At 35.9% G+C, this 14906-nt stretch overlaps 3 protein-coding genes across 7 annotated transcripts in view; all 3 read right to left on the reverse strand.

The window, feature by feature from the left end:
- Nucleotides 1-1116: 1116 nt before the first annotated feature.
- On the reverse strand, nucleotides 1117-5830 carry LOC111459492 (nitrate regulatory gene2 protein-like). 2 transcript variants are annotated; one of them, XM_023102421.1, is made up of 6 exons: nucleotides 5607-5830; nucleotides 3614-4763; nucleotides 3179-3250; nucleotides 2502-2716; nucleotides 2188-2411; nucleotides 1117-2075 (listed from the first exon to the last, which is right to left on the reverse strand). In XM_023102421.1, the coding sequence occupies exons 2-6, from the start codon at nucleotides 4701-4703 to the stop codon at nucleotides 1382-1384; spliced, it is 2295 nt and encodes a 764-aa protein (XP_022958189.1). In that variant the 5' UTR covers nucleotides 4704-4763; nucleotides 5607-5830; the 3' UTR covers nucleotides 1117-1381. The 2 variants fall into 2 exon arrangements, with proteins under 2 accessions (XP_022958189.1, XP_022958190.1); XM_023102422.1 differs by lacking the exon at nucleotides 5607-5830 and adding an exon at nucleotides 5315-5559.
- Nucleotides 5831-6768: 938 nt separating this feature from the next.
- LOC111459112 (non-structural maintenance of chromosomes element 1 homolog) lies at nucleotides 6769-11395 on the reverse strand. Of its 3 annotated transcripts, XR_002713238.1 has the most exons (9): nucleotides 11118-11395; nucleotides 10538-10734; nucleotides 10318-10398; nucleotides 9151-9375; nucleotides 8815-8892; nucleotides 8482-8726; nucleotides 8287-8325; nucleotides 7655-7724; nucleotides 6769-6972 (listed from the first exon to the last, which is right to left on the reverse strand). XR_002713238.1 is itself a non-coding variant. In XM_023101869.1 (8 exons), exons 1-7 carry the CDS (start codon nucleotides 11230-11232, stop codon nucleotides 8313-8315), a joined length of 954 nt encoding a protein of 317 aa, XP_022957637.1. In that variant the 5' UTR covers nucleotides 11233-11395; the 3' UTR covers nucleotides 7332-7724; nucleotides 8287-8312. The 3 variants fall into 3 exon arrangements, 1 of the variants encoding a protein (XP_022957637.1); XR_002713239.1 differs by lacking the exon at nucleotides 6769-6972 and having other exon boundaries at nucleotides 7332-7724; nucleotides 8464-8726; XM_023101869.1 differs by lacking the exon at nucleotides 6769-6972 and having other exon boundaries at nucleotides 7332-7724.
- A 784-nt stretch (nucleotides 11396-12179) lies between these two features.
- The window catches only part of LOC111459133 (probable serine/threonine-protein kinase PBL3), a 3638-nt gene continuing 911 nt past the window's right edge, over nucleotides 12180-14906 (reverse strand). Inside the window, exons 2-6 of one of the 2 annotated variants that reach the window (XM_023101900.1) lie at nucleotides 14286-14460; nucleotides 14064-14199; nucleotides 13299-13435; nucleotides 13098-13221; nucleotides 12180-12716 (exon numbers count right to left, since the gene is read on the reverse strand). In XM_023101900.1, the coding sequence (XP_022957668.1) occupies nucleotides 12343-12716; nucleotides 13098-13221; nucleotides 13299-13435; nucleotides 14064-14199; nucleotides 14286-14460 (946 nt within the window). In that variant the 3' untranslated portion in view covers nucleotides 12180-12342. Of the gene's footprint in view, nucleotides 12717-13097; nucleotides 13222-13298; nucleotides 13436-14063; nucleotides 14200-14285; nucleotides 14612-14906 lie in introns of both variants that reach the window. The other variant, XM_023101899.1, reaches the window with a different exon arrangement.

Genomic DNA, 14906 nt, shown 5'->3' on the forward strand with positions numbered 1-14906 from the left:
TTTTTTTTTTTTTTTTTTTTTTTCTAATCAAAGAAAAGATTGTATGCGTGGATTCATTTTTTTAATTTTAATTTTTAAAAAAACTTTGCTAATTTTAAGTCCTGCCCTGGATATAATTATTCAAGATTAAATATTTTTAGGAAAATTTAATTGGGTGGAAATTAATTTTGAGATATATTAAAAATACACGTGTCAAATTTAGAAATTTAAAATTTGAAAGGATTAAAATGAAATAAATTTTTTTAAAAATGTTTTATTTTAATTAATGTTACGTTTTTATTTTATTTTATATTATTTTGAGTTAAATGTTCAAGTTAATTGACAAAATGTTGATGTAATGTTAAATATACTTCATTAATTGAATTGAAAGAACAAATGTTTTAATGGGATGAAATAAATATAATAATTTCCCATACAGTTGAAATTTTAATTATTTCATATGAATTTTGACTTATTGAGAACAAATTACTCATTGTTATACTAATAATTGAAAATTTTCATTAAAATAATCTATTTAAATCTTGCGACATCATTGAATTTTTCAAATTTTCAATAATACTTTTAAATTTAACTTTTTTTAAAAATATATCCTTAAACTTTTTTTTTTTTGAATATATATTAAAAGGGTTTGAAAAATAGCTTTTAAAACATAGTTTTATTAATACTATTAAAAAAATTTATGTTTGAATATAATTTCATCAAATTTAAAAGATACTTTTTAGTTTTTTAAAGTTATATATATATATATATATATATATATATATTTGAAGATTAAGCGTAGAAATAAAGTATTTAAAGTATTAACGATTTTTATCTAGAATTAATCGAAAGGAATATTTTTATTAATTAGACACCCAATATATATTAAAAAAAAAAAACCATCTCTAATAAAATATAATTTATTTGAACAAATATTCTATATTAGATGATGGGCAGTTTAGACATGCTCCCTACGTGCGAACAAGAAACGTGGGAGATATTTCACATAACTACTGTACCACATTTCAAAATAATTATATATTCATTAATAAAATAATAAAATTTATTATGATATAGTTGCTACCAATTATCTTTTCAAAATTAAAATTTACCTTCAAGAGTATATTTTCATAATAATAATAATAATAATAATGAATGACTCTTATTTTGATGGGTAATGTAAAATAGTGATATAATTACACCTTCCAACATCAATTCACCTCTCCTCTATCTTAATATATGTGCTGAGCTCCTTTATTTTCTGCTTCAATTTCAGCAACATAAAAACAACACCTTACCATTCAATTTCTTTTATTATGTTCCTCATATATAAATCCTATGTCTCGACTCGCTTGGCCTCGCCTCGGAACTCATCTTTTTTGCATCGTTCTTTTTCGAGTTTCTAGGATTTCCCTTGTTCGTACCTATTCTTAGCATCTTTGATGGTATTCCCAAGATCTCCGTACATTTTCACAGAACACTCTGCAAAGTTATTCAAATTTTCGAAAAACTTGACCAAGCTTGCTCCGAAATTATCGAACCCAGATACCAAGCTCCTCGACGCTTCGTCGTCCTGTAACAAATTATTGCCCATTGATTCACTGTCATTGTCGGCCTTGAAGGTTGTTAAGATTGAAAGATGTTTTGCTCCTTTCCCCTTCACCTGGTTTCTCTCTTGATGTGGCAAAAAACGGGCAGTTTCGACTGCCAAGTCCTTTATCGAATCTACGACGTCCTTCGTAGGCAAATCTTTACTCTTCTCCAACCAGACACCGCACGTGACGTATATAGGGGGAGGTCCATAATTCCTTATGGATGGGGGCTGTGGTCTCTTCTTTCCTCTGGATGATTTTTGAGGTATAGAGACACATGTGAGAAGCCATTCGTTTATCGATTGCAGATACGACTTCTGTGCTGCAATCCACTTCGTAAAACTTGATGATAGCGACGCGAGTTCGGTTTCGAGATAAATGGTATTGTGCCTCTGTGTCTCGGACTGCATTGAGATTTTCATTTTGCCATGGTACGACACTGCTTTGATGATTTGTAGCTGATGCTTGTGGCAATCGAACATCACTTCCCACATCCGACTTAACCTGTCGTTGTCCGAACGCAAATATTTACGCAATGAAAACAAGAAATTTGCATATTCTAAATTGAATCTGTAGCAGACCAACCAAGAATGATGGCAGGAAAAAAGGAACTCACCCTTCAATCAACTCCTCGAGTTGTGGATGGAGCTCGTTGTCTCGCAGTTCTTCGATCTTCTTCGATATAGAATCTATTCTATGGAGTCCGACCCTGATTCTGGAATGTAGATCCTTGATAACAGCTCGTGTTTTATCAATCTTTGGCTGACCGACTTCCTTCGATTCTAAATGTCGTAGCATTTTACACTTAAGGTCATACTCTTTCCTGACCATCTCATTTGCCTGTTATGAACAGAACACAACCAAATCAGAAATTATTAAATCAAGATCAGGGATTCATGAAACTATATCAAGACTAAAGTTCTGCAGAACCTTGACTTCATCATGGAGCTTCTTTTCCCATGCATATAGCCGATCCAAGGTTGACGCATGACTGCCCGAGTTCATGCAGAAATTCCCGAATAAGTTGCTGGAGTGGTCCTCGACATCCTCTTTTGAGTTTCCTCCCAAAGGATTCCTGGATGAAGAGGAGCGTGACGAAGCTGTCCTATGCCAAGTCAAGTACTTTGTTGCAGTTTGAACCGGCTCTACGATAACACAAAGAACGACCATTGATTAATGAAGCTATCATAGTGAATAGCTATGTGAAGACGGGTAGGATATCGCCTACATCGATTATCCAATACATACAGAGGTCACAGCTTATCGATTCAATAATGTCAGATGTGGGCTTGTAAAAAATGCCAACCAAGTAAACATGCATCTCAATGAAGTTAGAGTGGGAACAAGATCATGTTCATAAGATCAGCACATGTTCACAAGTTCACTCAACAAGAAAACAACCTAAGACATAAGAACTGCTGGTCATAGACATCAAATGATGGTTGGAATTCAGACATTTCGACAAACAAACACTGGCAATTTATGTCACCCCATGAGTATAACTAATAAGGAGAGTCTGGATCACCCAAATCAACCGAAGAGCTATAAAAACTTCATAAACCGACAGAATTTATAGATTATGAAGACGAAAACAACGGTGCCTATACCTTCACGAACAACGCTTGGGTCATCTCCACACGAAAAGCAGGACTTCAAGAATCTTGATGATAATGGTTGGTCTGCACAAGGAGAAAATCAATCGAGTTAAAACATTTCAACAGGATATTTACGAGACAAACCTTTCAAACATCTAGATCCTTAAAAAAAACATTTACAATACCAGAGATGGGCTGTCTAGCTGATCACTACACAATGATTCCAAATAATCTTACTGCAACTTTGAAATAATGAATGAACCATACCAAATTATGAAGCATCATCGCCTTATTAGGCATTAGCTAAATCCCCGATATCTTGTACGGGGTAGATCGTATTATCAATTACGAAATTACAACTAAATCTTAGTTCACCTTAAGCGCAAAGCTCGAGTATAATATGCACACACACAGAAGGAGAGAGAGAGGGAGAGAGTAAGAAATTACTTTCTTTCCCGGGAAAAATTGGCCGTATGTGCAACTTATTAGCTTCAAGCATTCTTGGAACTTCTTTGCCAGATTCAGAAGCTTTTGTAAAGAGTCTTTCTATTTCTTTCATGCTTGAAAATAAGTCCTTGGGAACAGCTGTATTCTCAATACCGTCTTCCTTTGCTGTAGCTTTACCGAAAACAGATGTAAATGGAACTACCGAAGACGTGGTTCTTAAAGGTGATAAACCAGGAGAGTGGTTCTTCCCTTGGTTCACTAACTCGGGCTCCGAAGCTACACTTTTCACAGTATGCATAGTAGGAGAGGTATTCACTGCTCCATCATTGTGTACCCTGTTAAAATTTTCAAAACTTCGCACCAGAGTTTCCGAAGAAGGTTCGTCAAACTCGTCCTCCGAGTGTTGAGATTCCTCCCCTACATGTAACGAACCCTTCTCTTCTCTTTCTCTATATTCGGAATTTCCTTCCTCTTCCTTAAAGTGCTTCAAACCACCCGTATTCTCAAACTCAAACCCTCCATTATTAATACCATTCCCATCTTGGAAGGAAAATTCATGATTATTTGAAGGAAAAAAGTAATCCCAAGTTCCATCCTGAGGTGCAGAAGAACCTTCAAATGACCGTTTTTGAGGTGCGTCACTTGGTCGAACGTCTGAGGAGGTTACAGTTCCAATAACAGGTGTGGGCAATTTTTCTTCAACTCTGTTAGAAAAACTACCCCTGAATTGCATATGATTAGCCTGAAACCGACTCGAAGTAGGAGGAGACGGTGAGGGAGAAAAGTTACCAATATCCACACGCTGCGAGAAGGACGGAGAGGAAAACGAGAATTGGGACATAGACTTCTCAGCAAAGGCAAGGGGCTCCGGAGTTGCATTAGTCGAAGTGTATAGGGGCGATTCTACTGGGCCTTCAGGATGTACAAATATTTTGAGAGCAGTCCCTGTACATCTTAATGATTGAATGTATTCAGCATGGGCCGTCGCAAGAGAGCACCTTCCATGAAGAGCTTGCTTAACAAATTTCTTCCTTATACGACATAGTCGTAGGGCCTTATCTTCCTCTACTTTAGAACTCGAGGCTCCCATATCCGTAAACCTTACAGCTCGATATCCCTCCTAATACAGAATTTGGATAGAATACTCATCCTGAATATCAAATTTAAGCATAACATAGTAAGAAACCATGAAACAGCAAACAAAATATAACTGCCCAAGATTCAAACTCTCCTGAAATTTCTAAACAAATATTGACAAGTACTACTGATTTTCAAACAAATCATTGGATAAGATGAGAGTTCTGGATTGAATTTTTTTTGAAAAAAAAATCAGAAATGGGGAAGAACAGAACAACTGAAATACAAGGAGCAAGCATAAGGATCTGAAAACATATGGTTAATTCTACAGATACAGTGATGTTCTTTGGAGAACCATCTATGGATAAGAATTCGAACAAGAACATAAAGAACACAGAGAAAGAATTGAACAGAAAGGAGAGCCAATAAAGACTAAAAAGTAGCGAACTAAAGATATGAACCCTAAAAGGGAGAAAATCAAGTGAAGAGATGAATCTCCACGAAGATTTAGAGAAGGATTTAACTAAACCAGAACTGAGCTTCCCCTGAAAACAAAGGATTCAACTCCGTATATAACAAAATTCAATCCAGTCTATGAAAATCCAAGGAATCAACAGAACTTACAGAAGAACATATCAAATTCAAAGACTCGGAGCAATGGACAGCCGGCTAATTTCTGAGATAAACCAGAAAGGAGATGCAAACAAGGGGAATAGATAAGATTCAGGACCATGAACAATCGAAAGCTCACTGGAATCGCGAAATAAGACAGAAAAGCAAGAACCGATCCAAATTCTAAAACGAAGTCGGAATTATACGAAACGAAAAGGGAAAAGTGGGTGCGTAAAAGACGAAAAAAGCAAGAAATTACAGAGCAGAAAAGTGAAAACAAAAGAATTTGCAGAAGCAAGCATACCAGAGTCGACGAAGGCCATCAAGAACAGGAACAAAGAAAAGGGTGGGATTTTAGAGAAGACCCACATGGTAGAATCATTCGTTTCAGAGAGAGAAGCGGAAGAGAAATTCGTGTGTTACAGAAATGGGGTTTTTACAGAGAGGAAAGAGAGTGAAAAAGTACATACAAAAACGGCAAGAGAGAGAGAGAGAGTGAAGAATGGGAAGAAAGCGCGGCCCACTGGCGTCCATGCAAGAGCCACATAACAACGCACACATACAAATTCCGGAAGTGGATGCTGAAGAGTGGAGCCCTCTTTCGTCCCACTTAGCCAAAAGGCCCCGCCTTTTCTCAGATCCATTGCCGCGTACCACCCACGCTCCTCAAGCTATTCAGTAACTTTTCCAGCTTTTTTTTTTTTTTTTTCTTTTTTAATTTTTATAAAAAGATTATTCTCACTTTTTTTTTTCTTTTTTGACAAAGACCCTCACATTTTATTTTAACTTATTATAATTGACCTATTTTTGTTATGAATTTAATAACATGACCCTTCTAAACTTTGACATTTAAATAACTATTTATGGTTGACCTTTTCTTTTATATATATATATATATATTATTTCAAATATTAATTTTAGAAATAAAATGATAATAGGTCCACTCTATTTAATTAAATTATAAATTATAAGTTTAGTCCTTCAATTTTAATTTTTTTTTTTTGGCTTCGTATCTATTTTATCCTTAAATTTTGAAGGAATAACTCTATTTACACAAATATCCTGACTTTTTTTTTCCAACTACTATATATATATGTATGTGTGTGTGTATATTAACTATGTAATGTATTTTTTACGATATTATTTATTTATAATATATATTTTATATAAAATTTTCATGATCAATTAAAAAATTCTCTCTATAAAAAGCAAGGAATGTATCAAACTATTAAAAACATACTAATTTGTTGGATTTTTTTAACGAAAAATTGAGATTCCACTAATTACTTACCATGAGAAAAAACTAGCTGAATAAACGAGATAGAAGCAGTCTAAACACAACAAATCTACTTTAAAAGGACAAAAATGATAAATTAAAAAAAAAAAAAAAAAAAGGTTGGTCGGATCTGTGTTTATTTTGATTATAGTACAGAAGAAGGACGAATATTTACTCATACTTTATAATAATAGAACAGATAATAAATGGCAAAATGGTTATACCTTTTGAATTGAGACATTACTTTGGATTCTGTTCTTGTTTAAACAAGGCAAAGGCTTAAAAACAGAGGTCGTACAAATGACACAAACCACAATGCTGAGAAGCTTAGGCCATGTGTGCCCTTAGGACATCAAAGCATCCACTCACGTCCCATCAGATGTTTCGTCGTTCTCTAGTGAGCATAGCCCACTAATAAGAACAAAATTCAACTGATATAAAACATGCATCATCAACCAAATAAAGGTTTAAATAATTCATTTAATGTGTCGTTGAATTAAAAAGAATAAAAGTTAGCATATCTCAATGGATTGTGAGATCCCGCCTCGGTTGAGAGGACAAAGAAATATTTTTTATAAGAGTGTGAAAACCTCTCCCTAGCAGACGCGTTTTAAAAATTTTGAGAAGAAGCTTAAAAGAAAAAGTCCAAAAGAGACAATATCGACTAGTAGTGGACTTAGACACACCTACTGCAGCTTAGTTGGAATGATTGAACGTCATTCACAAGATGCTAATTAGATCAAACTCTCTTTTCACAGCCAAGTCAGCTTCATAAAGGGACATTTTTGTAATGAATTCAGATAATCTAATTATATAAAGACAAACATGTAGCCATATTCTTTTCATTGCTTCACTTTCCCACCATCTAAAGTTTCATAATCGATTCTATTCTCAACAGTTCAAAGACACCACTTTAATCTCATGTCACTGCTATTATGACTTCTCCAGAGTGCTCTAATTTGTTCTCACTATTTAAACAGCTTAATTATGACTCCTCTAGAGTGGATATATTTATCCTTAAATCTAAACATAGTAAATATGATGAACGGTCAAATTTTCAGCATTGAGCTGCATACCTTTTTACACAATCCAGACCCATCATACATGTTTAACTGTTCATCATAACACCACCGAAAAGCATAATACCTGTTAAATAAAGAGGCTACAGTTAACCATTTCTGAGTTAACAAGTTCAATCTATGGTACTCACATACTTAAAATTGAGATCTAAAGTGTTTCTATAATAACCAAATGGAGTAAAGTCAAACAGTTTTTTGTGATTCTACAGTGACACAAGTTGGCTCGGACACTCGTTCACAATAAAATAAATAAATAAGGTGTTAGATCCCTCATCGGTTGGAGAGGAAAACGAAACATTCTTTATAAGGGTGTGAAAAACTCTCCCTAGCAGACGCGTTTTAAAAACCTTGAGCGGAACCTTAAATGGGAAAACCCAAAGATGACAATATCTGTTAGCGGTAGGTTTGGTAGCAGACTTGGGCTGTTCCTGCAATTTGGGATATTTAAAGGATATTGAACCTATTTATACTCTCAATACAATCAAAATATCCTAGGTACAAAAAGAAAAAAAATCATTACAATGGAACAGCTCGTTCCTTGCATATGTGGACGACAAGAATGGAGAACACTGCTATAGTTTACAAGAGATTAAAAGAAAGAAAAGAAAAGAAAAAAAAAAAAAACTTACCTTTGGCTTACGCTGTGTAATGCACTTTACATTCCAATTCTGTGTACGAGAAAACAGCAAATTCAATTAAATATGAATATGATGATAATTTTGACACAATACATCAAAAGGTGCAGTTGCTGCACACTTCACAACTCCTAGACTAGGATCCATGAAACTATATCAAAATAACCGTACCTCATTTCAAGCGCCTACCGCGGGTGTGCAGAACTTCGTGTTATTCTCCTTGTATCTGGAGGAGGTTGGGAAGCTTGTGCCGCAGCCATACTGTCTCCATTTGGTCCTGAATCAATATCTCTGTTCAATCTGGTTTTCTTCCTCTTATGTGATGATGACTGGCCTTGAATGCGCGCATCTGGCTCATCCTCTTCCTCCTTGAACTCCACATTGGGTGCTGTAGATCGCCATTGAGTGCCACAACTTGGGCAAGCCCTTTTACTCTAAATAATAGTCCATTTAAAGAACTGTTAGGAACAAGAGATCTTGCAGATCAAAAGATTAAATTAGGAAGGTACCACATCATATAACCTTTTTATTGGATAACATTTTCTTAAGGCAATACCGATGTACACGAACAGTGCAGCCTTCATTACTACACAACTCTGCCTGTGAATAACAAGTCCAGCAAACATATAAATCATCAAGGAAATAAGGTTGGTTAAGGTTCTTTAGAGTAAAAACTATACGGAATTTGGATCATGTTGAAATCCAGACCAATTGCACTGTCAACATAAAATCCTTTTCATCAAATGTTCAGCTTCTCCTATCAGTGTGGGCATTAGGGGAAAATAATGCAATGCACAAAATTGAGATAAAATGATAATTGACTTAGTAAATCACAAAAATGGCATAAAAGAAGAGAACCTTCACTCCAGCTTCATTGCACACTTCACATGAAGGTATGTCATTAGTGCGGAACCAACTTCGCAAATCAAGAAATGATCTGACACCCAAATTTACAAAACCATCAGGGGTGCAATTAAGCCACTGATCCTGAGCAAGCTCGGCGATTGTTTTTTCCTTGAGAGATATTGAGAAATTCTTGAAAGCAGGTGGTATGACATGGGACTGGGACCCTGCATCCCCCAGCTGGTAGTGATAAAACAGTAACAGTTAAACAATGATACGAATATTATACAATAGGATTCTTAGATATGGGAAAAAGCAGAAAAGGCCTACAAAGAGAGTAATACAAGGAGCTGGAAGCTTTTGTCAGTTCTCAATTATACCAACAATGGGGGCAAATCAGAAGCATTGCAACAAAATTGTGTAGAGTTTAAGTGTGGCCTTAAATTCTTAGTCTCAAATTTAACAATTATAAAAATTCAGGTATTGGAAAAGAAAGAAGTGAAAATAACAAACTTGAGAGTGACTCCTAGGCGAATTTAATTGAAGTGGCCACAAAGAAGTGAATGTATCAATATATTCTAAAGGCATTCATGCCACTGTCGGACTAACAGTCCCATTATCCAATTTTGATCGATAAGTTACGATACGAGCCTTAACCACGTAGAAAACTCTTGGCACTCCATTGGCAATATTTAAATTCAAGAAGAATGTGACTCGTATCAAATCATAATTTAAGAACTAGTGTACCTTTCTATGAATGATATAAGCTAAAGATCAAATGATACTCTTGTTCAACTCTGTAATAGCCCGAGCCCACCTCTAGCAGATATTGTCTTCTTTGGCTTTTCCTTTTTGGGCTTTCTCTCAAGGTTTTTAAAACGCGTCTGCTAGGGAGAGGTTTCCACACCCTTATAAAGAATGTTTCGTTCCCCTCTCCAACCGATATTGGATCTCACAATCCACCCCGTTCGGGACCCAACGTCCTCACTGGCACTCGTTCCTCTCTCTAAACGATGTGGGATCTCACAAACTCATTCCAAAGAGTTCTTGTCCACAATACGTGGAATTAGTCTTATTTACAAGGCAAAAGACCAAAGATGCCAACCTTAGTTAAATATGCAGCTGACTTTGACAATAATAGACTCAAAACGGTAGTATTGGTCATATACAAACAAGAGGAACCTGATTTTCCAACTGCAGATGAAGAGCAGCAATGTTGGATATTCCACCTCGAGCAGATGGATCTTGTGCAATTGCTTCAACCTGACATAGCAATTTACGACAATAAAACAAAAGATGCATATATTGTAAGCACTAAGTTCCCATAGTTGATTGCTAAGCAAATTGGCAGAATGGTCAGTTTATTGAAGAACGCCAATACTTCCCATAGTTGATAACTCACAATGGCTTTATAAAAGGCAATCTGTGGAACTGAATACTTTGTTCCCAGTTTGGATTGTTCATCGGATACATTATTGACCAAGCCATAGTAAACACGACCATCATATTGGTTTCTGCAGCCTCGCAACTCAAATTGAGCAAAAGAAAGTGCTTTGTTCATCGTCAGGAGGTAATTATTAAAAAGCTGCCGGTCATTCTCTGCACCAAAATAAACATCGATCAGATCTTAGTTTTCAACCGTCGGCCGAATTCAATTAAAAACACTCTTCTTTTTCAATCGTTTATGCTAATGATTAAGGAAAGATATAAGAATACACATTTCCAAAACGTATACGGATATGAACCCCAGATGCAATTTCTTCCAATATGTGGTTCCATATTATACTCAGAAACCATTCTATTGCAAATATTCGGTAATCTTTGAACATGAATTTATAAGAACTCAAACGCATCTTTTACAGATGATCTAAGAAAGACATCCTCCATCATTTGTTAGAAAAAAATCGAGCAGGACTCCATACCGTTAAATCATTACTTCCCAACTTGAATACCAAACTGGGGAAGGAGAAAGAAATTAAAACCTGGACTCTTTTCAGTGATCCGCGTAAACAGCAAATGGAAGTGATCCTCTCTGAGTGGGCCGCGAGCGAGAAGCGCTTGAATGAGAGTGTGATGTCTCCAACTCAGCTCCCGCATTCTGAACCCTAATTCAAGGTCAGCTAATACCTCAAAGATTCAGACAAGGTTGATTCTGTAAGGGAGTTTCAGCCAAACTCATAGAAGAGAAGAATTTGTGCGGGAAAATTTTGAAAGACCTCCAGGAAGTGAAGTCGTCTAGCGCTGGATAGCCGCTTTTACATGGTGGGAGGATAATTGCCAAATAATAATAATAATGAACTGAATAAAATGTTTAAAAAATACTTTTAAAAGTGTTTTATTTTTAAAAATAAAAATAAATTTTTTAATGCCAAAAAAGGGAGACAAAAAGAAACTAAATAGCAGTTGGGATGGATTTGGAAACCTAAATTATTGGGTTCGGGCAGCGTTTATGGGATCAATTTATACCTTGAATACGATTAAAATTTACCTTTTAAAATTTAGCTAGAGATCAATTTATATCTTGAATACGTTTAAAATTTAGCTACCTAAATGCTTGAATCATCAAATTATAAAGATGAATAGATTCTCGATATCAACCTACCACTTCTATCTCGAGATTCACTGTTTTTCATTAAAACTTAAATTTGAAGTTTATTTGGGTAAATTTGAAGTTTATTTAGTTAAGTAAATGTATAATGATTTTCTCTATGTTAATTATTCAATGTAATACCACAAGTGTACAAGTTTTAATAATCGTCGATCAAATTACAATGAAATTACAATACAAATATAAAATATCACGGGAAACAATCTTAATAAAATAATTAAGAAAATAGTAAAAACTACGATTAAATGTCAAGAGTAGTAATGAAAGTTTAATCTCGTAAACAACCAATCACTAGCACTGAGCTACTGAGGAACAACTGAGTTAAAGGTGTAGGGTTAAAGTGTGAGGTAATATTGAAACGAAATTCTAAATGTTTTTTTTTTTTTAATCATAATTATTTTTAGAAATTGAAGTTAAAAAGAGTGGATGGAAGGACTTGATTGTTTCTGTAACATTTGGTTGGGGATATAAATTCTACGTGAAAATATCCACAAAACTTGTACAGCGCACTTCTTGTATTGGGTGAAGTGCGTTTGTTGGGAGGCAACTTCCAAATAAAAAATCAAACACAGTTCGAGTAAGCCATTATTATTACTTTACTATCGAGATCTAGCAGGCGGAGTGCGTCTGATGGCACGGCTGTCCGGAGTCCTTAGAACATCCTTTGAGCTCAGTAGTCGTTCTAATTCCTCCAGAACATCAACCATTGATGGCCTGTTTTTAGGATCTGTGTGGAGACAATTCAGCGCAAGCGAGGCTGCAGCTTGAGCTTCTTTTCTCGAGTACTGACCGCCCATCCTCGTGTCCATTATCCTCAACATTCGTTTACTGTCGCTTAGGAGGGGTTTCCCCCAATCCACTAGGGTCTCTTCCACTCTCCCTACTTTCTCTTGGTCCAATGCACGTTTGCCTGAGAGAAGTTCTAGCAAAACGACGCCAAAGCTGTATACGTCACTCTTCGGGGTCAAGTGACCTGTTGCAGTCAGTCAAACCAATCACCAAATGTACTATTTCATATACAAGAATATCTTTGTTCTATATAGGGTAAAAGGAAAGATGCATTTGCCAATGTGGCCACGTTTCAAACGTCTTAAACTTACGGACGGTCATAATGTAGTATAGAACACTTCCATCGTCGTGTTTCTTGGTTTCTTTTTCTTCCTCTTAATCTTAAGTTCAATACACCAAATCTTGCTAAGAAAGAACAATAAATTCAACCATCCCGAATACGAGCTAAGAGGAACGAAATAGATTTGTTACTTTTTCAAATTCCAAAATTTTATTTTACTGGACATGCATGCTGCTTTATCAATCTAGAAACATTACAAGATTAAATAAATGAAATATAACCAACCTGTTGCTACATATTCTGGGGCAGCGTAGCCTCGTGTTCCCATAACCCGGGTTGAAACATGAGTCTTGTCTCCCGTAGGACCCTCCCTTGCTAAGCCAAAATCTGAGAGTTTGGCATTGAATTCCTTAAAAGAAAGAAACAGAGAGAAATGAGTATCTTCAGAGGGGATTTTCTTTCCCTTGATGAGACAAAATTACTCACTGAATCAAGCAGAATGTTGGACGCCTTCAAATCACGGTATATAACATTAGGTTCACAACTGTGTAAGAATGATAATCCCCGTGCCACATCAACTGCAATATTCATTCGAACACGCCAAGAAATCGGTGCAACACCTTCTGTAAAGACAGAGAATGGTGAGTATCATTACAAATTCCCAGGGAAACAATACTGCAACAACACATGAAACTTTTTTAAAGAGATCATCATGCAAATGTTTGTCCTTCTCCAAAGCAAAAAATCAAAGTCAAGAGGAAAATTATTAAACAACCATCATTCTGACTCCCTCAAAAGTAAACCTGCCAGGAAGACTCATGAAGAGAGAGAGAGAGAGAGAGAGAGAGTCACCATTTCTAACATCAACCAAAGTAACTGTTTTCTTTGGTTACAAATTTGAACATTAAATTTAGAGAGAATTGAAATCGAAAGTTCAGATTTGTAAAAACTAGCTTCCTTTCAATGTGTCCATTCTCGAAAACATCAATTTCCGAAAACCTATGCTAATTTTTAAATGTGTCCATTCTCGAAAACTAGCTTCCTTTCAAGTGATCCTCATGCAGATTTATATTTAACTTCTTATACCATTTCTAATTTTTAGTATGCTAGATTTCTTAAGCTATACAAATTGGAGGGGGAAAGAACACTAATCCAGATATTCATAGAAGTAGGGAAAGAGCATTAAAACTTAAGCAAGAGAAGAAAGTTGATGAATAAAGAACAAAGGTAGCGAAGGGGTTGCATACTAACTTCTAAACAAATGGTTTTCCAGGCTTCCCTTCGGCATATACTCGTAAACTAGAAGTCGGTCATCGGATTCTGAGCAATACCCAATAAGCCTGACAAGATTATCATGGCGGAGCTGGCCCAGATAGTTCACTTCCGCCTGAAATGTCAAGATTCAAACAACGTTAAAGGTGAACCAGTTGGAAAACAGATTATGAACAATGACAGGGTTCATTATTTACGTACAAGCCACTCCTTGTAGCCTTGAAGGCTCCCTCGCTTGAGTTTCTTGACAGCCACTACAATTCCAGTTCCGGGTTTGGTAGGAAGATATGAGTGTTCATCGATCCACCCTTTGAAGACGCATCCAAATCCTCCCTCGCCAAGTAGACTTTCACTGCGGAAGTTCTTGGTGGCATTCCTGAGATCAATGAAGCTAAAAGACTTGAGAGCGCAGGCGCCCGATACATCGAATTTCGGTTTGATTACAGACGTACTAGAGGTAAGACTCAGAGTTTTCTGACTAGAATCAGTTGGTCCGACGTTTGACTTGCTATTTAAGTTATCCCTTGCTGCCAGAAAAATAGAACAATTGATGAAATCCAAACTAAAGACGGACAATTAATTCCGCTAAAAATTGCAGCCCCAGGGCAAACATTTACGCCTTGGCTTTCACATCGAAATAACACAATGCTCAACATATTGACGAACGTAGTTGCGATATAGAATCGCTTCCATTCACATTGTTTTGCCAACTCATAATAATCGTTTCTGTCTCAAGCTAATAGTTCGAAAACTAAATCACGATAGACACAACGATCCATAGATCGCGAAGAGCTTCCGAAAAAAAAAAAAAAAAAAAAAAAC

The sequence above is a fragment of the Cucurbita moschata genome, unplaced genomic scaffold (genome assembly GCF_002738365.1).
Source record: "Cucurbita moschata cultivar Rifu unplaced genomic scaffold, Cmos_1.0 Cmo_Scf00022, whole genome shotgun sequence".
Lineage (NCBI taxonomy): Eukaryota > Viridiplantae > Streptophyta > Magnoliopsida > Cucurbitales > Cucurbitaceae > Cucurbita > Cucurbita moschata.